General features: G+C 38.8%; 2 protein-coding genes across 3 annotated transcripts; one reads left to right on the forward strand and one right to left on the reverse strand.

Annotated features, from left to right (window-relative positions):
* Positions 1–1,206: 1,206 nt before the first annotated feature.
* spast (spastin) lies at positions 1,207–21,977 on the reverse strand. 2 transcript variants are annotated; one of them, XM_066697204.1, is made up of 17 exons: positions 21,474–21,977; positions 14,270–14,353; positions 13,918–14,001; positions 12,205–12,300; positions 8,035–8,219; positions 7,669–7,808; positions 7,407–7,500; positions 7,063–7,137; positions 6,435–6,506; positions 6,255–6,330; positions 6,077–6,168; positions 5,802–5,881; positions 5,273–5,315; positions 5,062–5,141; positions 4,685–4,755; positions 4,244–4,284; positions 1,207–3,975 (listed from the first exon to the last, which is right to left on the reverse strand). In XM_066697204.1, the coding sequence occupies exons 1-17, from the start codon at positions 21,817–21,819 to the stop codon at positions 3,850–3,852; spliced, it is 1,785 nt and encodes a 594-aa protein (XP_066553301.1). In that variant the 5' UTR covers positions 21,820–21,977; the 3' UTR covers positions 1,207–3,849. The 2 variants fall into 2 exon arrangements, with proteins under 2 accessions (XP_066553301.1, XP_066553302.1); XM_066697205.1 differs by lacking the exon at positions 12,205–12,300.
* A 791-nt stretch (positions 21,978–22,768) lies between these two features.
* dpy30 (dpy-30 histone methyltransferase complex regulatory subunit) lies at positions 22,769–25,159 on the forward strand. Its single transcript, XM_066697206.1, has 5 exons — positions 22,769–22,923; positions 23,781–23,821; positions 23,907–23,954; positions 24,068–24,210; positions 24,652–25,159. The coding sequence occupies exons 1-5, from the start codon at positions 22,914–22,916 to the stop codon at positions 24,722–24,724; spliced, it is 315 nt and encodes a 104-aa protein (XP_066553303.1). The 5' UTR covers positions 22,769–22,913; the 3' UTR covers positions 24,725–25,159.
* The last annotated feature ends 1,686 nt before the right edge of the window (positions 25,160–26,845 follow it).

Here is a 26,845-nt window from a genome sequence, read left to right on the forward strand (position 1 = left end):
TATTATTATATTAAAGGCCATTAAGAAGCCTGAAAGTATACATGAGCAAATCTTATTAGCATCTAGTCAGATAAATCTAGTTAAATTCACAGGTAAAATCAGGTCGATTTGTGCAAATTTGTAATTGTTTGTGGAAGATTTAAAACTGATGTTATTAAAAACTTAACATCCAGATGGGATTCCAATCCTTTGTCTAATTTTCTTAGTAAGTTTGTTGAAAAGAGGTTTAAAAAACCCCACAAGGAATGCACATGGGGCAGCAGTGTGTGGATGGGTGTGGAAGATGCCCCACAGCTATTTTAGAAGTTGCTCTGGAAACAGTCCTGAGAAGGGTCTATTTATAAATACCAAGACCATGATTTTGTCACTTTTAAGAGGTCATGAATAGCAGGGAGGAACGCAATGGAAAATATATAATTTTTTTTTATTTTTTTTTGGTTTAGAGTGATTCCAGTTTAAACAAGCAATAAATCAAACTCCTACAACTTCGTTTTGTTTTGTTACATCAAAATACTTGATAGACTCAAAACAATGTACATGGAATGATACATCTGCAGGCACATTCTGATGGAAGAATTTAATGGACAATAAAAAATAAAAAAACAGTCTGCCAAATGGTCTGCCGAATCAACCCCAATTATCTTGGTTGTACCCCAGTGGACATCAGAGCACGTGAGAGGTGTAGTCAGTCAGCATGCATGTGAACTATCATTCCTAAAGGGATTATAGCATGGTGACCTCTGCTGAACAACATGTCTCCACACAAAGAAGGTTAAGGATGGGACTCATTTGAATGGTAGGGTCTCAGACCTTCAAGACACTCAAGACACTGAGTTTAGAAGTGTTTCACTGCAGTCGTCCGCTTGAAGGAATAATCGATCACATGATGTGCAACAAACTGCTCTGTTCCTTTGCAAGCTGAACAGGAAAGATGAATAAAGCCTACATTACTTTCCATGCTTTGGAGAGGAAACAAATGGAAATAGAGGAAATTTAGCGGAGTGGCGCCATCTCTCTGCAAAACAGATCAAAGTCTGTGAGATTCACTTTGAGAGTGTGCAGGCTGTCCCTGTGCCACTCCACTGATAGTCTTTTAGATGAACTGAATTCTAATATAATAAGAGTTCATTTGTAAGTGCGTTGTTGATTTTAATTCACTGTGTGCCATACATGAAGTGTGATAAAGCATTTTAAACAGACAAACACTTACAATTACAAAAGGTTTATTGTTAGGTTTTGAGAGGCTCCGATTTCCAAACACATCAATCTCTACAAATAACAGATTTTCAAATGAACAGGTACAAACAAAGTCATCTTTTATTTTGAAGGGAGCAAAATTGGAGCTTTCTGAGAATATCTGCAACTCTCATCTCAGTAACGTTTAATTATTTTAGTCAAGCTGCACGTACAAAATAATCTCAGAATGCCTGCTGGACAATGATTAAGTCTTATTGCGGAGACTTCCCTATTCAATTTAAGAACAGACCTGTCCAGTGATTTACAGATTTACAGTATGGATGAGAAGCACAAAGCCTCCATCTTCTCGCCATCACATTTAATAAGTGAAACTGACATATTGCACAGCGCTCGAAACTTGACATTTCTTATCATTTATGGGATTACACAGATTCATTATGCAGCAAGCGTCTGGATTTGCACTGACACGGTTTCCATTTCCCAAATCTAACCGTTTTTCAAATAATTAAGACAAACCGGCAAACTTTTACATTAGTAGGAATTCTAGCCCTACTGGTAGCCAGTGCCTATAAAACTGTAAAAGGCTGAAGAGACACTACTAGTGTAATGTACTCTGACTGCTGCTCAGTAGAAGACACCAAGTAAAGATGGCAATTGTTTATAAAAACCTTTAACAAACTATGACACGTTTGGTTTCGGGCATTTAAATAGATCATGGAAGTGTATAAAAGGGGACATTTTAAGAAAGAAAGGCAATTGTTTCTTTAAATCAGCCTCATCCTCCACACAAACACAGCACTAGCAATATGAATCAGCTACCTGCACAGATTCCCCAATCCCTGGACACGAGGATCAGCTACACCAACTGACAATTAGTGGCCTATCTGTGATAATATATTAAGAAAGCTAGGAAAATGTCAAAGCAAATACCAGTATATTCTGTTGTATATTTATTCAAGTAAACGGTTAAGAATTTGTAGATGTTAGATCCCGGTGTACACAGCTTTTCAAGTTAACCATTATTATTATTATTACTTTTTAACTCCATTAAGATATTGACTTGTTGTAGTAACTAAATTCCAGCATAATCAATTTTATTAGAGTAACACAAAAAGAAAGAAAAAAAGCATACCAAGTTTAGTCCATTTCATTTATAACTCAATGTACATAGATTTGATAACACTGCCCACACCCCCACTCCCCACCTGGAAGAATTCACTCAGAAACGCAATGAGTAAAAACAAACACTATACAGGAATCACATGAAACGAGGGAGATATTAGCGGTGTAGCCTCCTGAACTCAAAACCGATAAAAAAAATTATAATAATAATTAGACACAATTTACAAACAAGAAGTCTTGCACCCTTTGACTTGCATGGCTCAGCAGTTAGTTTTTTCCTGTAATACACATAAAAAGGACAAGCCCCAGCATTATTGCAGGTATATTTTTAGTTTAGTAACCTCCAGTCTCCTCTTTTTTCCACCCAAGGCAGGTCTGAACCAATACGGAGCATGCCTGACACAGGACAGTGACTAAGCATAATTAATTTGTTGTCATTGTTCCACCCCGCTGCTTTTACAAAACCTACAGGAAGACGCTTGTTAAGACAGACCAGCTGCTTAATATTAGGAAACAAAATGCCTATTTTAGTGGGGAAAAAAGTGCCTCAAGTTCCCAATATTTACACATAAAAAAGCAAAGGCTATCATGAACTTGTGTCTATTTACCTACTTATTTATTTACTGTATAAATCGGCTTTGGAAATATATTGTTAGAAAGATTTTACTGTCTCCTGTAGACTGCAGATGACAGAGCGTCAGCAATTCCTACCCACTATTGTGCAGAACACATTACAAATAAAGGCTTTTACAGAACGTCTAATGTATAAACACAGCAATCACTGCCCTAGAACAAAGGAACATTAAATAACATAATACAGATTTACAGGTCATACGTTGTGTTGAGTGTTAAAAAGTACAAAAGCCCTGATTTTATTTTTTATCTCATTATTTAAAAAAAATGCAATTCCAACGTGTTAGGTTTTGACACAGTCTACCGGCCCGCCCCAGGAACAACCCAAGTTGGTTTGGCACAGTTTGCTGTGTCTCGAAGATAAGGCAGAGGTTTTCTGTACATTTCTAATAGTTAGTGGAAGAAGCAGGATGCATGGGAAAGAAAACATTTAACACACATTTGTTTCCAACGTAAGGCACAGGTTTTGCTACAACCATGCAGATGCTATGTCCTAATGAACTACAATGATTTACTGCAGGAACACTATATACAAAGGACAGTTCCCCTAATGGTGTGCCTCGGTATCTTTCACAGTTGTAAACTTTGTTCTCTACTGTAAAAATACGGTTTTCACTGTAGTATTTCCAGTAGCACTGTAACGTGAGGGTACCCTGGGTTTGGAGGCGAATATAATAATATACAGATTAATCTGTGCTTTAATGAAGTGCACCTATTTCAAGCTCTTTTTCACATGAATAAGTGCACAGCTCTTTGTAAAGGGATAGAAAAAAACAAACGGCTGCAGAATGGTCCGGTTCCACTGGTCTGTCTGCTCAAAAACAAGACAGAGAGAATGTTTTTTCCTTCCATTAGTCTCCAACTAGGTTCAATTCTCTGCTTCAGAAAACAAATCTCTCAAACGGCTGTTGTGTCTCCGTACTCCTTATTCCAGCGGACATACAGGTCCAGGGTTTGAGGACTGACACTGTGCTTGATTTTCTTCAGGGATTCCAAGAAATCAGCCAGCTTAATGTTTCGCATCTGAAGGAGACAAAAACAAAGAAATCAATGCCATAAGATATCATTACATGTAAATACAAATATACACAACTATATTTAACCAGTGTTATTTCATCAGATGCAGGTAAATGAGTCAAGGTTTTCCTCAAAGGTGATTAGACAGGCCTTGAACAGGTCTTAATACTAATGCTATAATTAACAGTGTGATAACATCACCAGTAGTAGTTCGCACACAACTACAGCTCAAACAGCAGGATTCAAATGAAATCATGTGGAATAAATCACATACCTCATTAGCAGACATGTTTTTCACTTGTTCTGGTCTTAGTTCTGTTATAAAATACAGATATAAAGGAACACATTAATTCTACAATTAGCAGAGAAAATAAGATAATTGAATGTATCTTCCAATGCACACAAACTAGTCATCAGGATGCGGGGGAATGTAATTAACCAGGCACTTCACGTTCCCTGCAGGTAATTGGCATTAGACTGATTGACGACAAAACCAAACAGGAGAGTCGTAAACACATTTGCCAATTTGGCAGTGGCTTGATTTCCATTAGGAATGACAGCTTTCCTGGACAAAATGTCAACTGCAATGCGTAAGAACCTGAATGTTATCATTCCAAAAGGCCATCCTCGATACAGAATGGTACATCTGTGTGTAATGGCACAACAATAAAGGGTTACATGTTGGCTTAATAAAGGCCATCTGTGATTTGCTTACCTCTGATAGGCCCCAGGGCAGCATCTTTCGCCAGAGCTGTCAGGTCACTCCCCGAATACCCATCTGTCAATCTGAAAGGAAACAGATTCGTAAATTCACAAAATGAATGTAAAATCTAGAATACCGTAATTGGCTTTGGTCATCACAAGATCATACAGATATAACATGGAAAGACTCGTATTAATCTTTAATCAAAACCGGCAGAGCAAACAAGATGCGTTGACTGTAGGATTGTTTCGTTCTACAAGACCGTTTGTTGAGAACAGAAAAATATGAATCTTTTCAAATGACATACATTGACATGGATACAATACAAATCAAGAGCTAACATGAGAATGAAAGGAACATGTAGAGAGATTACAGAAGTGGGAGCTTACTTGGCTAGATGGGCCAGTTCTTTTTGGCTCAGTGGGTTTCCATGTTTTCCCAGGAGGTTTTTAAGCAGCTTCAACCGTGTCTGAAATAAGTTATTAAAAAAGGGTTTAATTACCCTTGTTTTCATATACCAAGTTGTATCATGTAGATTGATTTGCATTTTCACACAAAACACACTATCAATGTAAACACAAACATTTAGATTCATCTTACCTCTTCAGTTGGTAAAGCCACATAAACCCTTTTAGCAAATCTCCTGTAAAACAATAAAGAGAAATCATATACAGTATTCTTCCATAAGGCTTGAGCATAGGAAATAATGTAGCAGATGTAGCTTAATCACTACTGGCTGCGCATTCTAATTTCCTTTAATGAATTCTATCAATTTCAACCCAAAATAAAAATATTAAGAACAAAAGAAAAACCATTGAAGGAATCCATACAACTACAGGAAATTGCAGATATTGGTAGTTAATGTGCCTGACTGGTTAATGAGGCAAATTGCAAAGACGAGAGAAGAACATCCGACACATTAACTCAGACAGCACCACAATAATCTGTCGAAACTAAAGAAGGCAAACATTGCCCTCTAGAGGCACTTAATAATGCTGCAGTCATTAACAAAGGGGTGGTAATACTTGCTCTGCGGTTGTCCTTGTTTAATGCACATGCAGATGTCCTAGTCTGATAGAAACTTGTCTATTTTTGTACATGGCGACCAACCACAATGAATAACCAGTACCTGAGCGCGGCCTCATCCAGCTCCTGGGGTCGATTAGTGGCGCCCATCACCAGAACCCGGTCATCGCCCACCGACTGGACCTGCAAACAACACACCTGCAATGACGACGACTCCCACTGTGCAGGCTTTAACACACATATACGCATGCACACATATATAAATATATAAACCCTTACACCTGATGAAACTGAACAGATCCAAGATAAACAGTAAAACACAGCCCTGCGCAACTCTCGTCAAATGTCCTTCAGCAGAAAGGAGCATCCGTTTCTCACCCCATCGAATTCGATCAGAAACTCGGTCTTCAGTCTGCGGCTGGCGTCATGTTCGCCCTCTCTTCTCTCACACAGAAGGCTGTCGATTTCATCTGGGTCAGAAGAGAAATGAGAAAAACGCTCAGACTAAAACATGAGACTAAAACTCTTATAGAAAAAGTTAAGAAACGAGTCTTACCAATGAAAATGATGGAGGGCTGCAGCTCTCGGGCAACCGCGAACAGAGCTCGAACGAGTTTCTCTCCCTCGCCAACCTGCAGCAGATACAGTGTGTGAGTAAACCTGACCCTCCAATGCTAATCAAACACTTCCCCATCACAGACAGATAAGATGGGGTTTGTGGATTAAATGCACTTACATATTTGGAGGTCAAGCTGGCTGCACTTATATTAAAAAATGTTGCATTGGATTCCATGGCTACAGCTTTGGCCTGATGATTAAAAAAATACAAAAAGAAAGAGTTTAGGAGAGGCCAAGTGGATTTGGTTTGTACCAGATTATACATGTTGGTTTATAAGGTGAAATGTATGTTATGTTCCATTTATTCATGATCAGTCAGGATAATAATGGGAGATTCCCTGTGGTCTCCTAAATTCATGGTCAGACAATGTAAAACTGAGGCACTAGAAGAAATCCCTTTCACTCCGATACTCCCTGAGCAGCAAGACGAGGTCACTGAAACGCTGCCTTTATGTCATACATGCGTTAATGCTGGCCTACTTTCACGCTACAGGACAATGGAAAATATGAATCCCTGAAGCTATAAGACACCGACTCAGTGACTTCAATTAAAACACGCCTTAAACATGTATTGAAGAGAACTGAAAAAACAAATGGAGATTATAATTACTACATTTTAAAGAGGACACATCTCTGGTATGGTGTACAATTGTTGAAGACTTGCAGACAGCAGTCAGCTTTGGCAAAGTACCATAACAAATCATTGCACTCGACCTCATCTCTGCACATTTTGACTCTCTACCCACCAGCATTGTTTTCCCGTTTCCCGGAGGACCGAAGAGCAGTAGTCCACGAGCCGGAGCCCTGAGGCCTGTGAACAGCTGGAAATGAAACCGAGACAGAGCGTCCCACATGAGCACAGAGCAGCGTCTCCATCACAGACTAAATGAAACAACGGCAGTGAAGATATGAAACTGCATTTAAACTACATGTTGAATACTACGTTGTGTATTTGAAAGTGTTATTTTCCACATAATAGCCCTTCAACCTCACGTTAACCTTCTAAGGATCTTTTCAAATCTTTCAGTGGGTTATAGATGGCTCATTCCCATTGCAATTTGACTCTCAGTTTGCAACACTTTTGACTTGCCTCTGGCCGGAGAGCGGGGAGGATGACAATTTCCTGAAGCGCTTGCTTGGCCAGTTCCTGCCCGGCGACGTCATCGAACCGCACAGCTGCTCCGCTGCAGAACAGAAAGAAATATATTATTATACATCACCAGGCGGTGTCAAAGTGTAGGAAACTGATTACTTATTGCAGACCATCCCACACTTTTCCTATATATATATAGCAAGCCCTGAAAAGAAAATCCTTCATGCTTTAAAGATCTGACATATGCCCCCACTCCCACCTCTCCACGATCTCGTTCAGAATGAGGTTTGCCAGCTTGCTGTCCACGTTCTTGAAGTTCTTCAGGTCCTTCTTTTTGCGAGGAGTAGCCGTTGGTGTTGGAGGTCTGTTGTTTGGTCTGTTGGTCGATTTAGCGGGACCCTAAAGGAAAGGACAGGTCTGATTAAACTCGAGATTTAGCCCGTTCTACAGCTACCTAAAGGTTCCAACAAAAAGGATTAATCTTGGAATAAAACACAAACATTTTCACGTTTATGCTTAGAGATTTTTTTTGTATTTAATGGAATCACTAACTCTGTCTATAGAGGGTTACCTGAATCAAACTAATCTCTGACAAATAACTAAAACAAGACAGGGTGGCCGTTACCTTCGTGCTGGTGGAGGGCTGCGAGGCGGGCCGGGCGGTGCTGGAGGTGGAAGGCCCGCTGTAGCTCGGAGAACGCTGGTGTCCCGGGAGGCCCGTGGAGGTGCTTTTTGGTAGGTGCTTTGACCGAGGGAGGGAGTGGCTCGAGTGAGTCAAGGGATCCTTTTTTTTGGGAACTGCTCCACTCTCTATGGGTTACAGGAGAAACAGTATTGATTTCTAGCTCATCATGCTATGATCTCACTAAGGTCACTGAAATATGATAACATCTCAAGAGTTACCACTGAGGGGGAAGAAACATGTGTGTATTTGATTTGGATCGGTCATGCTGAAATGTTGATTGTCACCATAGTTTTTCAATCTTGTACCCTTGTAGGAGACCACATCGGCACCACCTATTTCAGGAATACTCTTAATCATAATTTAAATGATTTTACTTTGACAGCTCTTTTGAAGAGATTGAACATTATTTATGTTTTTATTGGATCTATTGTCCAAAAGATGAACAACCAAGCCTTCAAACAGCAGAACAGAATGGATCGTCTGCAGGACCCATCTATCTTTGGGAACTGAAAGTCGATTATGGAACCGGTGGGTTATGACACCCAATTACTTGGGGGAGAAACAGAGCTTATAAAAATATACACACACATATGCATAAACAAACATCGCCTTTATTTTCTACTGTTATAATCCTAGCTTGTAATATAAATACAGTAACAACAGATCTGCACAAATATATTTCCAGGAAAGAAATTACTAATATGCATATACACACACACATATACATATATCTCAGTGTTCTACCAGAAGGCCCATGAGTTCCACTACTGTCTTGACTAATTATCCTAGCGAAGTCCTCACTGAGAAGCTACCTGATAACTCATTTTAACAGACACCACCTCGGAAAAGATGACTCTGTGATTCATGAAGGATATGCAGCAGTCAGCAATTAATAAAGAAATACAGTCTTTCTGTAGACACAGCAGAAAGAGGGATGAGGTGGACATTCTGAGCAGCACACGATTTCATATTATAAATAAAGTCAGGATGGAACGATTTAAAACAGGCAGTATGTTTGAGCAGAAATGCTTAGTCGTAGGCAAAAGATATTGACTATATTTTTTATTAACATGTAAATACAAACTACAGCACTTATTAAATCTTCAGGGAATTTCCATAATGAGGAAACGTCAGATGATGACATTTTAAAAGCCCGTCTATAGCGTATTCCTTCCGACATTCAATAAAGAGTGATTTCATTTTGGAAAACCAGCAAAATCTTGAATATTCTGATCTAATAATTCATGGAGTGTATAATGGGTCTCTAAACCTTCAACAGCTCGTTCTGATTTATACAGATATATAGAATCAGACAGCTGGGGGATGCTGGTATACATCAACTGTCTGAAAAAGAGCCAACAAATGGGAAGTGACCGAATTAAGCCCATGAACCATATAAGCTCACTTGCTCTTATTTTGAAATACAAAAAAAAGGTGAATTTGCTTGGTATTTAAAAACACTATTTTGTATTTGAAAATATAGATTTCATGAGTTTCTGGAGCGAGCGCGGGACACTGTCAGCATGATGGTCACACAGATAGGTGCAGTTGATCAACAAAAATCGAGAAACTGTTAATGACCATAGTTAAAATCAAAACATTTTAAAAGCTTCTTGAGATGAAACAATATTTAAATGTTCTACCAATTATTATACTCTTAAAATGTAATTGTTTTTGTCATGTGGGCTTAAAAGGAACAGCGCCCTTGAAAAGCCTATCAGCACATGGCTTTATAGCAGAATTATTTAATTTGTTCTACCATCAATAATAAACATGGTCTAAATTGTAAAGATAATGTTATTTATTATAAAGATTTTACAGGTTTACATTAATTCTATATAGAATTATAGAGGTTAATTTCCCATGGACCACTGTTGTTCTTCATAAGCCCACTAAGCCAGAACCCATTGTACCTCAAGAGTATTTCAAGAGTATTTTTAGAAGCTGTTTTTGCCAAAGATCTCTGACATGGGGCTGCCATGAGTTTTAATTTTTGACGCTCATGCCTCAGATATTTCCATTGCACTTGCACAACCCCATTTTCTCTGGCCTTGGTAGCTTCTCTGGCTCCCATCTCACCTCACCCACTGGACAAGACAGTGTTTGGTGAAGTCAAAAGTAGAGAAGTACCACTATGAAAATTCTCGGCCGATACGGATATTTTCCTATTATTTATTTATTATACTTTAGTATAGAACGAGAGCAGGTCGGGGGGGAATGCATTTCAGTTTGTGTAAGTCATTCTTATTTTGTTAAGTACACAAGTTAAGTACATCGGTGGCTTTGAGAGCACTGGAATATTCCCTCTGAGCCAGAGCCGGGTGGACAGACAAGTGTTCCCAAATCATGCTTTTTCTGAAGCACCTGTGCAGACTTCCACAGCCCCAACAGCCCCGGCTCCAACCCCAACAACCAGCACACCAGTGCAACAATTCCATGTGATGGAAATTAGTCTCAGATAATTTAAAATTACAATTTTAATTGGTTAGGTTGGTTATTTGAGGTCTGAATTCAATAATCTATAAAATATTAATTGCTTAAATCAATACAATTTGAAGAATTTACATATTTGGGACACATGTGGGATTAAAGGGTACATATGTACCTTATAAGACCACTCCAGACTTTTCACTTTTGCAATTAAATAAGTTAATTTAATTTAGTAAATTTATGACAAAATCTACCACAACTGTTTAGATGAGAGATTAATCTTTGATTTAATACCCACTTTATTAGGAAGAAATTCACATATTTATAAGAAAACATGTAAAACTTAGACTTTGGTGGGCTTAATTGGGTCACTTCCCCTAACTGTTGTGCCTCTCCTGATATACTCTGTCACCCCATCCGAGTTAGGATATTACATCAGTCTCCTCAACAACAGCACATATGCCATTGGAATCCACCCCCCCACCCCAAAAAAGCATTTATCAGGACACCGCATCCTCTGCCTCTCAGACGATATAATGAATGCGGTCGGCTGGAATGGGATTTTACTCAGCCAATCATATTCCATTCACAGCTGAAGATGGTAAATTACCGCGTGAAAACGAAAGGCAACGGACTGCTCTATCTTTCATCTTGCATGAATAAAATATGAGCCCTTCCGTTGACTACTATGAAAGTCTGATGATTCCCCCCTTTCAGATCACAAGCAAAAAGCAAATCAATAGTTCACTTTGGCAAATGCGAAACATCCCCCACCTCCCCAGTTATTTAAAACACAAAAGGACATTGTTGGGCATGCTCTCATTCCCTGTATTTCAGACACATTCCTAGAGCAGCTGACAATGGTAACAACCATATATAATCTCAAAGTACATTCAGAAATCTCTAATGTTACTTCTGAGAGACTGAGTTCATTACCTTTCATGCGATCTGACATTTAAAAGAAATAGTTTATCTTCTACATGGAAATTGTATGAATCATTCAGCACCCTATCATTCACTGCTATTCTTGAGATTTTACCTCTAAACCACATCACCACTGATTTTGGAATTATAATTATAATTTTTCAAAGACAATTTTACAAAACGATATTCTTGGTCTGTTAATTTGCTAGGTTTTTCAAGTCTTTTTGAGCGGTTCCAGAAGATTTATATAAGTTTAGTGCATTCAAGCAGAATGTATCTCCATTTCCAAGTTTCAAGTTTATTTTAACAAACCACTTTAAATCAGACATTCACTAAAGCTAATACATGTATTTTAATATTCGCTTCAGGGGAAACAATCTAAAGAGCTCCTTCCTTTGAAAGTTTGTGATTTATCAAGATACAGAAATGATTGCTATAGTGGGTACTGTGTTTCTGTAAATATCCATGAATAACATCAGTGCCCTACCAGTCCTGCATCAGAACTCATAAATCAAGTTGTATGATTGACAGGCGATTGACAGGTGATGGAAAATGTGAAGGCCTAAACTACAAGCTGACATCTGGCATCTTAAGCATCACACAATCACAGTATTTTACATCAAATAGATTAATAAAGGATTAATGAGAGTGGTCAAAATATTGGGTCACAGAGTTTCTTATTCAAATGCCAACATTGAACGTGTAAAAAAGAAACGCCCGGGCCATTTCTTCCTCAATTCAGCATCCTCCACCCACCTGTCCGCAGGTGTCCATTATGGCAGGACTGGTTTGTGCTTTCCTTATAGATGTCTCTCTGAGGTGTAGAAACATTTGAACCTGATCGCAGCTTGGCTACATAATAGAAAACAAAATGAAAAAGAAACATAGAAAAACAATAATAATAATAGAAATAAAAAAATGGAACATGACGGTATGTGAAAAGAAAAATCATGTGCATAAAACATGCTGGGTGAGTGTGACAGGGTTCTATCGTGGTGACATCATGCAATGGGAGAGTTGGCAAGTTTAATTTGGTGACATTACCAGCGTGGTGGATCACCTCAACAATGGTTACCACCAGTCACTGCTGTAAAGAGATGATTGCGAAGTGGGCAGTGAGGGAAAGAGGATTGTTGGCATTTTAAAATGCCAAACTACTCTTTTGGATGAAGCAGGTGTATATGTAGATATGACATGCATTATAAAACTAACAATAAGAAATGCTTGAGAGATTTAAATCAAAAGAAAATAAAAAAGTTTCTACACCATTAACTATCAATCTTTAATAAGAAATGCATGAATATACAGGGCCTATATAAGGTCTTCACCCCCTTTCAAAATGTTTTGTTATGTGGAATTAAAATGCATCAAACTTGTTTTGTTTTTTCATTTATCTATACATCCTACCCCACAACTTCCAAGTGGGAGAAAAAAAAAAAAAAAAAAAAAAAACAATCAATGGGGTGTAGACTTTCTACAGACACTGCAAATGAAAATAAAAGCTTGATTTTAGACTTTAAATGTCTTTAAATTGACTTTAAATGAACATATGGTTCATTTCTGGCCGGAAGAAGCAGGGATGGTTTGTGAAAGCTCGAAACATGTCCATGCCTGGCTCATTCAGAGACCAGCAGCAGAGTGAGGCTGAGGGGCTTTTTCATTACAACATGGAGACTTCACTCATGATGCCAAAGCCAAAGCACACAGAATTATCTCCATTCTCCCCTACAGTGATACAAGCAAGCGCCCTTCCACAAACGGCAAACATCGACGGTGCACATGCAGTAAAGTTCAGGCAGCAAAAACTGAATGTGACCACCCAAAATGTGAATAGTGGTTTCATGTTCACATTGTGAAAGCTCTGTTGATCACAGTATATATAGAAAAGGTACATTGGTTAGCACAGGTTTTTATACTTTTTCTTGTCACATTTAGTCTTTCAGACAAATAAAAAGCCACTTAATACACATTGTAGTAACCTCTTTAATATAAGGCAGCATGTTTATTGCTGGGTTAATATCCTGTTACAATTCCATGAATTATTGGTTTATTTATTATTATACCAATGTAAAACTGAGCAATACAATCTTTCTACTAAGTTTGAGTCTGAAAGTGCGTTACACTCTTACATGGACTTGAGGAAAAGATAAAAATATCTTTGACAAAATGGTTTGCCAATAAATTTCTAAAGTCCATAAATGAAAGAACATTTTACAACAATCTGAACAGGATCTTAAACACAGAGTTTAAAATACAGTAGAATCCCTTCAAAACAATAACTATAAATTCAGCCATCTGTGTGAAATGTGAGCTCATTTACTTAAAAGCAGACTGCCCAAAATGTAGAATATGTTATACTTTCTCGTGTTGCCTATAACGGGATTCCACTGTATTGCACATTTAAATCAGGAGTACAATCATAATTTGCTATGATTTTTCTACATTGCAATAAAATCATTATCTGCTCACCTAAAAGTTCTAGCCGATCCTTAGCCATAATCAAATTGGTGGCCATCTTGGCTTGTAGTCGTTTAGCTCGTTCATAGTGCTCTCCTGCATGGGGCAGACATAGCAATTAATAAAATAAAATATAAACAATAAAAATAAATCTATAAGAGCTTTGCAGGTAAAGGAGAACTATTTCTAAAGCATCTGCTTTAGGTGAAACTAATAATAATACAAAAAAATGGGAAACATTGTTTAAATAGTGCATTTTATGATGAATATAATAACAGTGCCTTTTAACACCATTTAAATGTAAACGAAAGACAGGGATAGAAAAGTCTGGAAAAACAGCATAAATAAATAAAACTGAATTCACCTTCTCCGACAATACGAATAGCAATCCCTTTCTCGAGCTCTGTAATGCCTTTCTTGTACCACTGGACAGCCTGTTCTTTATGACCTGCAAACAGACACAGAGCAGACATTGACTCATCACTGCATGTCAGATATCTGCTGTGCAGGGACCCCCCATTGAGAAAAGCACTGATTCCAGCCCAAACACAGCCTTCAAATGCAATACTGACATGACTTTCAATTTACTGGTCACTTCAGATATTAGTGCCATTGTTGTATCATTCACAGGACTTAATAAAGTCTCCCCGGGACTTTTACTGCAGACATCTTGCAGGATGGAACATGTTGTGCCTCCTGATTTAATGACAAACAACGACGGTTAGAGTCATTTTCAGCACTTTAACTTAATAACTTGAGAGCAGCTGAGCACCCCAACAGAACCACTTCAGAGCTGCACTATTCACCACACGATCCCAGCATTGCAGGCACGGAATAGAGTACATAATCTGCCAGGAAAACTAATAAAAACCTAACTAGGTCTAAATGTCACATTAGATCTCAAACAACATGAACTTATATGAAATTACAACCCAGGCTACCTGTCCACCCTTTTACTACTCTAAACTGCTAATCTGTGCTGAGCGGTGGGTCATTATTCACATATCTGACCCATTCTGATGCAGCAAAACCTTGTACTTAATGGTGTGGAGGAGAATCAAAGCTGACTCTGGCACAAAAAGGTGAATCACAGTAAATGTGATATATTTATTAAGGTTAATGTACATTAATGCAGATGTTTGGAGCTGTGATATAACCCAGCATTTTCTCTATCATTCTGCACATTCTGTCAGCCATATGCAAGATGGATCCCTACAACAGCCCACAGATCACTTAAAGCATACTGAATTATATTGAATACATTTTTCAGACGGCAGTCCAGATTAAGTCTGAAATGTTATTAAATCCACATTTCAAGATTGCCTCTGTCCAAACAAAAGAGAAAATCACACAAGCGAAAAGAAACAAATCAAACATAAAGGTGTATTATTTTACTGGCAATGGCAGACAGATTGTATTGAAAGCAATCATCCCTACCCCAGCTGAAAATCCCTCTGCCGGGATTTGGAAATGCAACAGCAAACTGGAGTCTCGACAGAGTCTCCTCTAGGTGTTAACTGCCTGGAGCACAGAAGACACAAACTGTCCATGAAATTCGAATGCTGCACTTGGGTCATGAGACACTGCCTGTGGCATTACGTGAGCCTCTCGTGTGATTTAGGTTTTTCCAATACAGACTTCAGGGATTTGTTTAATACAATTTATGCTAAAAGCAGACAGACCGGTATCTTAGTGCTGGATTCCACACCATGACATAACAGCCACCCAAACAATCATGAGACTAGGTGAGGACTGGGGACTTGTTACAGCCCTTCACTGTCTTTATACATACACACACAGCTTGCTTTCATCCATTATTTTCCTTTGAAGAACCGGCTATCATTCAGGAGTGCCAAATGATCATTTTAAATTGTGATACCTTAATGGCCAATCCAGACTTCAAAGCTGTAGCCAAATATAGCCTATATGTTCGTATTCCCTAGGCAAAGAACAGCCAACAGAACCAGAACAAAGGAGGAGACAAAGAAACAAAATGAATCCGTTCCTTTGTTCTGTACTGTCACAGTCGTATTTCCCACTGTGAAACAATGGCCTTTACAGAGGGGGAGAAGGGGGAGAGAAGAGACGAGTGGCTCTCTGCAGCAGATAAAACAGCAGGATGACATAAACGGCAGAAATTAAAACAAAATATTCCTAATATGAGCAAATCCCTTGAAATTGGAGCACACAAATTTAGATTTACATGCTGGATTTTAGGTGGTTCAAAAACCAAATAATTCAGCAAAGTGTGACCAAAGAAAATCAAAATCGTGTGATTAATAAGAACATAAGAAGAACATCAGAAAGTTTACAACTGAGAGGAGGCCATTCGCCCCATTGTGCTCGTTTGGTGTCCATTAATAACTAAGTGATCCAAGGATCCTATCCAGTCTATTTTTAAATGTTCCCAAATTGTTGCTTTTACCACATTGCCGGGGAGTTTGTTCAGATTGTGACAACTCTGTGTGAAGAAATGCCTCCTGTTTTCTGTCTTGAATGACTTGAAGCCCAATTTCCATTTGTGTCCCCGGGTGCGTGTGTCCCTGCTGATCTGGAAAAGCTCCTCTGGTTGGATGTGGTCGATGCCTTTCATGATTTTGAAGACTTGAATCAAGTCCCCACGTAGTCTCCTCTGTTCCAGGGTGAAAAGGTTCAGTCCCTCAGTCTCTCAGTAGGACATTCCCTTCAGACCTGGAAAAATTCTGGTTGCTCTCCTCTGAACTGCCTCTAGAGCAGCGATATCTTTCTTGAAGTGTGGAGCCCAGAACTGCACACAGTATCCAGATGAGCTCTAACTAGTGCATTGTACAGTCTGAACATCACTGCCCTTGTTCTCAATTCTACACTTTTGACAATATACCCTAATACTGTTTGCCTTTTTTATTGCTTCCCCACATTGTTTGGATGGAGAAAGTGAGGAGTCCACATAGGCTCCTAGATCTTTCTCATTCATGACTTCATCTAGTTCTATTCCTCCCATAGTGTAATTATAGTGGACATTTTTGTTACCTGCACGTATTACCTTGCACTTGTCCACATTGAATTTCATTTGCCAGGTGTCGCCCACAACTGAATATTATCCCTTTGAATTGCCTGTGCTGCAGAGATTGTATCTGCTGAGCCACCTATTTTAATATCATCTGCAATATCCCAGAGTCTAGATCATTAATATAGATTAGAAACAGCAAAGGCCCTAATACTGATCCCTGTGGAACTCCACTAACAACCTCACTCCAGTTAGAAGCGACTCCTCTAATCGACACCCTCTGTTTCAGGTCTGTAAATTCCTGGCTCAGTTTCGTCCCCTTTCTTGTGGATTAGTATGACATTTGCAATATTCCAGTCAGTTGGCACATCCCCTGTTCTAAGTGTCATTTGGAATATTTGAGTTAGCGGCCTATAAATAATTTCCCTCATTTCTTTAAGTACTGTTGGAAATATACCATCTGGCCCAGGTGATTTGTTTTTAATTCTGCAAGTCCCTTTAGTGCCTCCTCCTCATTTATCCTGATCTCTCTTAGCGTTTGTCTGGACTGATTGTTAACGAACAACAATATTGAATTGATACAGAGCTTTTGAAAATGCTTCTATGCGAGTCACAGACTTATCTTCAGCTCTGATAATAGGGAAGAATATTGAGGGAAGTCATTCAAAAGCCATTAAAACATTCCCCCAATCAAAGAAGGCCACTGGAGAGCCCAGGTGCAGGACATCAATAGCGGTTGAGCCATTAGCTCCACATTACTCTCACATACTAAGCAATTCAATTCCTCTGGGGCCACGAGATGCAGCAGAGGAACTTTTCAGCCCCCCACTTCACTGCAGTTGTGCAAGGAGGTGCTAGCTTAATTAAAAAGGCCAAACACACACACACAAAGCTGTGATACAAATTTATTTCTGCATGAAGGTAATTTGTCAATATAAAACAGCACCAGTACGCAATGAATGCCATAAAGTGCTTTACTACACGACTGTAACTCATTTCCACGGAGAGACAGTGACTCCCCTACTATCTACAACACTGCAGCTGTATTTGCACTGAGGACAAAGAAACAGAAAAGCAGTTTGTTTGTCTTGGGCATTCATTAAATGAGTAAGGTGACTGATTAATTGTTTAAAGGATGATCTTGACGATGTTCCCGAGGTGGCTGCATTTTAATCAGTTAGGTTCTTAATGCACTTCTCCACCAGGCAGGCTGAGCAGAGCAGATGAATATGTATGTAACAGTGGGGCTGAGAGTATTCCTGCTGTTCACTGCTCTTCAGAAAGAAAGGCTTCTTCAGCCACTCAGAGAGAGAGAACCAGACCTGCAATACATCCCCGATTCCCTGCAACAGTTTCCATGCCTTGCTATTAAAGAAACACAAGATTACTTAAGTGGGAAGTCGGGGTCCACTCGAAATATATTTAGCTCATCCCTAGAACCTATCTACAATACTAAAAAAAAAAAAAAAAACATTCCTTTTTATTCTGCAATTGAAGAACAATGTACATGTGCCTGATATACATATGTAAATAACCTACACACTAATACATACAAGTCTAATAAATGTAGACATGCCCATCAGTGCTTGAAGCTGTAGTGACTGTAGTCATAGAGGGGTAGTAAACCAGATTATGCCTTTATTTTGACATGTTCTACACAATTTCTATTGATTTTACTTTTGAAGCATTGGTTTCACATATTCCTTTAGGGAGAACCAGTATGTGTATATATATATATATATATATATATTTTTTTTTTTTTAAAGCATGCTGCTTCCCTCTGGCCAGTGTTAGGATGAGAGGACAAATCTGATTAAAATCTAAATTACGGCCATAGAGCATCAAAGGTAATGCATCACAATGAAAAAAAAAAAAAAAACAAGGCTCTGGGGAAATTGTTATGGAAATGTAATGTGCCACCCAATGATTAGACCACAATCTGCTGGGGGTATTTCAGAATCCCACATGGTTAGGAAGCATAAAAGGATTAAAAATAAGTCACAGCCTTCAGATAAGCTTTATGCAGCTACTCTACACTGTCTTGTATACAATCAGAAATCAGCCACAGCACAGGTCTTATCATTGTTAAGACTAATTACTTAAGATTTTTTACAATTAAATATATTGACACTGATTAGGGTAATTAAGTGCACACATTTCAGCCTTCAGTTTGGTGTATGGGAAGTGTCAGATCCACTGCAGCTTCACACAATGTGTTGGAACAGAATCTGAATAAATTCATTCCCTGAGCCAGAAGCAGTATTTCAGATCCTGATATTGGCTATTAGCTGCCACAACACATTACCCAAGGCCATCTTTATTGAGTGTTACATTCAAATGATCGATTAAAGCACTGAACCAGGCTCAGAGCCACATGCTGTCCTGTGGGAGTTTGGCTGCCCACACTTTTCACTTTATGAGGGACCATTTATAAGTATCTCATCCTTTATGGAATGCAAGCTAACCATACACTGATTTATAATTTGCAACTTTATAAAACTGCAGGGTAGGCAAATGAAACTAATGAATTAGGCACAAGCATGTGGATCAGGTGTTCAGATACAATAGGAAAATAATACCAGTTACAAAAGTCATCCCACATGTAATGTTTGGGGCTGCAGCACTGTCCAGTCAGAGGTCTTTTGAGGTCTCCCTCATCTCTCTACGGGAGCTGCGTTTCATGCCCGGCTGCCCTCAGCAATCATGACACTCGTCAGACGGGGTAGATTTCACCACACACTGACTGGCTATGGCAGCTCCCTACTGGCTCAGCAATAAATAGGCTGCGTTACATAATTGATGATGCCAGGGAATGAGCCACAGAGCTGACAAACTGGCCAAAACAAATCCAAGGAACTTTAAAAATCATAACATTATTAGGTTTCTGTAATGTTCCTTGCTCTGCTGAAATTATTACTTTTGGTTCAATCCCATATTATACACTACAAAGATAACAGTATGCCTTGATTAGAATTCCAGTGTAAATAACTACAAAATTAAATAGCTTCAAAAGCAATACGGTTTTATTCATTAACAAAGGATGGCTGACAGAGATCAGGCAATTCTACAGTAAAGGAAATAAACTAACAGTGGAATAAACCCAATAACAGGAAACAGTAAACATACAGGATTAGCAAGTGTGCATTAAATGAAAGCAGGCCAGCCAATATCCAGCTGTTCCCTATGAGCAAAGCACAACATCTCTGTGTTCTTTGTGTCAGATCCTTTTAACATCACTAGCACAGACCGAGTTACCCTCATGCAGTGACATTCACATCAGTGCAAAACAGAGGCTGATTATCATACGAAGCAGAGGTCGCACATTACAGCAGTATCTGTGCAACCCAGAACACGGCAACGTCGCAGAAACGTCCTACCCTGAGGGGAGGCCCCACTCTCCATACCAAACATCATCTTCCTGGCATCTACTGTCATCAATCAATCAAGACCCAGACAATGTATGGTTCAGGAGATGCTTTCTGCTGTTTGAGCAAGAAGAAAATCACTGGAATACTGTTTTTGCAAAAAGTACTCACATATGTACCTAACATAATTGCATGCTTTACTTTTGGAGTGTTTCACTTTGACTTTCATCCACCATGATATATTATTATTGTGATAAAACATAATTCAAATATGCTTTTCAGCAAGCATAACAGGTATTAAAGACAATTGTAACAATACCACATATGGGGGATATTCATCATTAGTCATTTACAAAATACTACTACTACTACTACTAATAATAATAATAATAATAATAATAATCTGGAAGACAATAATAAGAACAAATAAACAATAATAATTTATATTATGTATTATAAATGTGGATTCAGTTGGGACTACTGGCCTTGAGTGTAAATCTGAGATGCATAACTTCTAACAAATTTGAGTAACACTTCCTATGATGCATACAATCCTCATGAGTCACAAATCAAAAGTAATATAAAATTATAAAATGCAATGATTTTAGCAATCCAGGAACCAAGAAAAAAGAAAAGAAAGCAGTGAGACCAGATTAAGTTACTAGCTTTTCTCCTGGCATTTGTACAGACCTACCTACATAGTAGGGTCATAGCAGTAAGTACTCTGCACTGAAAGTGAAAGTGGCTACATCCAGTCTATAAATAAACAATCGTCCTAGGCCTAGGCAATTATGATCAGAAAAACCTTGCACTGCATCTAAGCAGCTGCCTGTAATGCATTATTAATAACACTGAATTGTAATAGTAATCTGGAGCAGGAGTCCATCCACCACCAAAGAAAGACTTAAGACGTAATTGCATACTTAAAACGTTGTAATTGCACCTGGGGATAATATACGTATAATACTCTTGCATTAGCAACAAATATACTTTCATAAGCAGTATTGATTCCCCCGTCACTGGGCTGGTCAAGTAGTTTCTGGTGGGGCATTTTTGACAGCAATACACAAACAAATGAAGCGTCCACGCTGACCTGTATTGCAAACACATGTTTACGTCATGGCTTGACATCACATAAAGGACAATCATACTCGCTTGATCCAAAACATGAATATGCATATGTTCAGTGTGCCCATTGCCTTCGCTCTGCCTCTCACCTTTGTCATCCTCGTCGATCCTCAGGGCGACCGAGATGTACTCAAAGGCCTTCTTGTGGTGGTTTCGGATCCGCACGCCGTCGTCCTCCCCTTCCTTGCCCAGCTCCGGCGGCCGCTGGCTCTTCGCAGCCATGCTTCTGGACATCCGCTCGCACAGCCAGGCGAACAGGACGCCCAAGTGCAGGGCCAGCAGGCGCAGCAACGCAAACACTGCCAGCAGGGGATACGAGAAGTAATACAAATTACGTCTATGGAGCGACACCTGATCCGGGGCGTCGCCTTCGGGTGAGGCGCTGGAGCCGGCTGAGCCTTTCTTCTTCCTGCCTCTTCCGCCCGGAGAACTCATTCACTTGGCTCGCCGTCGCCTCCATAACACATAGTCCCAGTCACACCGTCCGCCGCGCCGCTGACGCCCGTCTGACAGCTATGTGAGGGAGCAGCTGAACGCGAGGGGCGTGGCCTCGGACAAGCCAAACGCGTAACTGCCCATCCATAGGTTATCCATAGGGCAGGGGGAACGAACGTAAGAAAACCCGAGTAGATGGGTTTGGGAATAGGGCACGAATGACTACGCATGCGTGGTCCGTAGACTCACGCGTGTTATTGTTCGTCACTTCTACACGTTAACTTACTTTAACGGTTTTTAATCGACATGTACTAAAAGTTCGCACTGAAAACCTTTCTCTCGCGTTTTATTTCCCCCCAGGGATAAAGAAAAGACATTGAAATTAAATGCATAATTTTAATCCAGCTCAATGGTCTCCTTTAACAATGTATTTCTACTGACTTTTATGTGGTTATGCTAGTTACTGCAATGCTTAAACATCTGCATGCATGCAAAACTAGCAGTGTATTTCCATACAGCTAACTAAATGATGCTGTATGCTATATTATTTTTAAAAACGTAAATAACTGTAGTGTAGATCATTACATGTAAAATAGTACATTCAGCTACGTATGCAGGATCATGTGTACCACATTTTCAAAATGCATGATGAATATATAATTGTATAAATATAACTATGATACAATGTGAACTAGTAAAGCAATACTGGCTTCTGATTGACTCTTTTAGAGTCCAGTACTCGCGAATCAGAAACCAGTGATGTATTATGGCATGAGAAAAGCGAATTGTAACGGACAGCAGGTCTGAAAGGGTTAAATTGTGGCACAAATGATTCTCCTTATGCTGGTTCATCTCACCGAAAACAAACCGCCTCAATCTACGGAGGAGTGTTAGCCAATCACAAACAGACTTTCAGAAATGCAGCCAATCCTATGCGCCAAACGATAAACGAGTATCGCGGTTAGCCAATCACTGGGCGGCGTTACGAAGCGCCACAACTTCCTGGTTTACCGGTTAACCAATGGGCGCTTACTTTAGATGATGTCTGATTGGTCGGCGCTTTTGCGTGCAGCGCGTAGAAACCGACAACAAACATGGCGGACGGTGAGTAACGAATTGTGCCATTTATGCATTTTAATATATTTGGAAACCTAAGAGGACGGATTCTAAAGATGTGTTGCAACTGTGAATGCATTAACAATCATCGTGCACCTTTTTCTTTCTCCATCTGTGGTATCTTGTGCGACCCTTTCCGCTTTGCAGCCCGAGCCTGTGTTGATAATGAGCGAAACTCGTTTAGTTTTTTGAATCGGGAGGTCCTAGTCCATTCACTATTTGCAATAATACTTTAAAATGTGTGGTGTAGCGTTGAATCGATCCAGGGAAACAGACGCACACTGTGTAGCAATGATTGTAATCGCGGAAACGTCTGATATGTGGTTCATGATTCGCGGCCTCGTGTATTGCACGATAGCCTCAATAACCTCTATTGTTATTTATAAAGCAACTGTATAAAACAGTGTGTAAAACATTACGCACCGCTCCAAAAAGTCTGGGCATAACTGTATGAAGGTGTTTAGGAGGAGAAATTAGTGAGTATATGTGTCAAATAGACCGTAAACATGTATTAAACCCATCCCCTACTGACATTGTAGCTTAATTATGGGGATCTGACAGCCCAAACGTGCCAAAAGTGCATCAACTTCGCCAGCTGAGTGTTTTTATTGTCATTTTGTGTTTTGTTGATTAAATTAAGATGAAGGCCGATACATTTTAAACGTATATAGAAAGGAACTTAGATATGTAATTATTTAGAACTTGTATAATTACATATTTATATAATTACATTTTTAAAAAGAGTGCTTTAAACACATATTACTTGCAGACACTCATTCCACTTGAAGACAGCTTATTTTTATAGTTTATGTATCTGTTCTAAATAACAGATTGTCTTTTTGTAGATCACACTGATGCAGAACAGAGCTTGGAAGGGCACACACCAGTAAGTTAAAGGAAATGCTTCTGCTTTTAATAATCATGAATAAGAAATAGGTGATTTTACTAATATTTTACTGTTTTAATTCAAGGTTGCAGAAAACCCACATGCAGAATATGGCCTCACAGAAAACGTACAGGTACCGAACCTACTTTTCTTTTGAATGATACAAAATCAGTATGAGCTGCATGGTTAGCTTGGTTACACTGAGATGGGAGATTAGACATGTTTTATTTAATTTTATTTTTTTAGAGAATAGTAGAAAATGAGAAATCCAGCGTGGATAAGGTTTCAAAGCAGAAGGTTGATCTACAGTCGCTTCCCACACGTGCATATTTGGACCAGACGGTTGTGCCTATTCTTCTACAAGGGCTTTCTGTGCTGGCCAAGGAAAGGTAAGATCCACATTTAATTTATTGCATGTGCTACAACAAAGAATTGTGTGAAACCTGAGTTTATTTTTAATGTAACTGTTTTGAATCCATGGTTTGAGAAATGCAGTGGTTAGGATCTATTTTGGAATGGGCATGTAATGTTTCATTTTGTCTCTGCTGCTTAATTGAACCATTTGTTTTAATTAGTTAGGATTATTTGGATCGTTGTTTTGCCTTTCTATTTGTTTTCGTCTTCTTTAATTTTAACTTTTTGTGAATTGATTACTTGATTACGTGGATCGATAGCTTTTTTTCAGCATAATTATTCCAATCCAATATTTTATCTAAATATCAACTAAATGTCAACATTTGAAGGAAAGTGGGTTCAGATGGTAAGTTACATGTATGATTTTGTAACTATTTCATGTTTATAACCAAGGCACATGTTTACATCTTTTCCAGACCTCCAAATCCAATTGAGTTTTTAGCAGCATATCTCCTTAAGAACAAGTCACAATTTGAAGATCGAAATTGACTCATGAGAAGACAACGGTTACAAGTTTCACTGGGCAGTTACTTGTTTTCTTTTTTTACTTTTTTGACATGACCAACTTCTCTATTACCTTGATTTGTTAGATACTCCATTGTTTGAAAAATACCAATACTTGCATACATTGGATATTGTTTTTTTATTAATATGGTATAAGCCTGATCAAAATGGAAACAATTTCAGTAGATTAAAGGGTGATATACTGAAGCATGTAAAACCAGTCTATTGGAATAAAGAAAAGTGTAAAAGATAGTTGACTATATAACTACATTTTAAACATGGCAGACTAGAAAATGTATACATTCTTATATACAGTTGGATGGAATACTGCATGTCTAAATGCTGTATCAAAAGTGTAACTTAAAATGTGTTCAATGATCACAATGTGGCAATAATTGACTAATAAAGGGTTCAATTCAATGAGGATTTTTTTAAATGTGTACCTTACCTTAGAAAGATATACCTTTTTATGTAAATCTCTTGAAAGTGTCTGAATGCCTAATTACTTGGATAAGCAAAGTGTTTTTTTCCCTTATTATGGACTTCAGTGTGGTGTTACAAATGAACTGTTGATTTCTATTTAAATTAATTTATTTTAAACCTCCACCCCTACCCACTTCGCTTCCTGAAGAAAGATACAATTGAGCATTAATTTCCACTTTCCTGCAGTCCCACACAAGCAACATTTAACACGAATTAACTGGTATTAAATGCAATGTCTCCTATTAAAAAAAACACAAAGCTTGCTCTGGGAAATGGACCAAATTATACTTCTTATTTGCTAAATGTGAGTATAAACCAGTAGTTTATTATTGCACACAATAGTGAAAACAGTACATGACAATAAAAAAAAGCCACATCAAGTTTTTTCATTTAAAACAATTATGCTTTCTCAAATATAAAATAAATGTAAATATTACACCTTTATTACATTCTATAAAATATAGGTTCTTCAATATAAAGTTAACACCGTTTTAGATTAAATTCACATCATTAAACACAAACTACCAGGGCTTTTTATATATATATATATATATATATATATATATATATATATATATATATATATACACTCACCTAAAGGATTATTAGGAACACCATACTAATACTGTGTTTGACCCCCTTTCGCCTTCAGAACTGCCTTAATTCTACGTGGCATTGATTCAACAAGGTGCTGAAAGCATTCTTTAGAAATGTTGGCCCATATTGATAGGATAGCATCTTGCAGTTGATGGAGATTTGTGGGATGCACATCCAGGGCACGAAGCTCCCGTTCCACCACATCCCAAAGATGCTCTATTGGGTTGAGATCTGGTGACTGTGGGGGCCAGTTTAGTACAGTGAACTCATTGTCATGTTCAAGAAACCAATTTGAAATGATTCGACCTTTGTGACATGGTGCATTATCCTGCTGGAAGTAGCCATCAGAGGATGGGTACATGGTGGTCATAAAGGGATGGACATGGTCAGAAACAATGCTCAGGTAGGCCGTGGCATTTAAACGATGCCCAATTGGCACTAAGGGGCCTAAAGTGTGCCAAGAAAACATCCCCCACACCATTACACCACCACCACCAGCCTGCACAGTGGTAACAAGGCATGATGGATCCATGTTCTCATTCTGTTTACGCCAAATTCTGACTCTACCATCTGAATGTCTCAACAGAAATCGAGACTCATCAGACCAGGCAACATTTTTCCAGTCTTCAACTGTCCAATTTTGGTGAGCTTGTGCAAATTGTAGCCTCTTTTTCCTATTTGTAGTGGAGATGAGTGGTACCCGGTGGGGTCTTCTGCTGTTGTAGCCCATCCGCCTCAAGGTTGTACGTGTTGTGGCTTCACAAATGCTTTGCTGCATACCTCGGTTGTAACGAGTGGTTATTTCAGTCAAAGTTGCTCTTCTATCAGCTTGAATCAGTCGGCCCATTCTCCTCTGACCTCTAGCATCAACAAGGCATTTTCGCCCACAGGACTGCCGCATACTGGATGTTTTTCCCTTTTCACACCATTCTTTGTAAACCCTAGAAATGGTTGTGCGTGAAAATCCCAGTAACTGAGCAGATTGTGAAATACTCAGACCGGCCCGTCTGGCACCAACAACCATGC

Source organism: Amia ocellicauda, chromosome 23 (assembly GCF_036373705.1).
Source record: "Amia ocellicauda isolate fAmiCal2 chromosome 23, fAmiCal2.hap1, whole genome shotgun sequence".
Classification (NCBI taxonomy): Eukaryota; Metazoa; Chordata; class Actinopteri; order Amiiformes; family Amiidae; genus Amia; species Amia ocellicauda.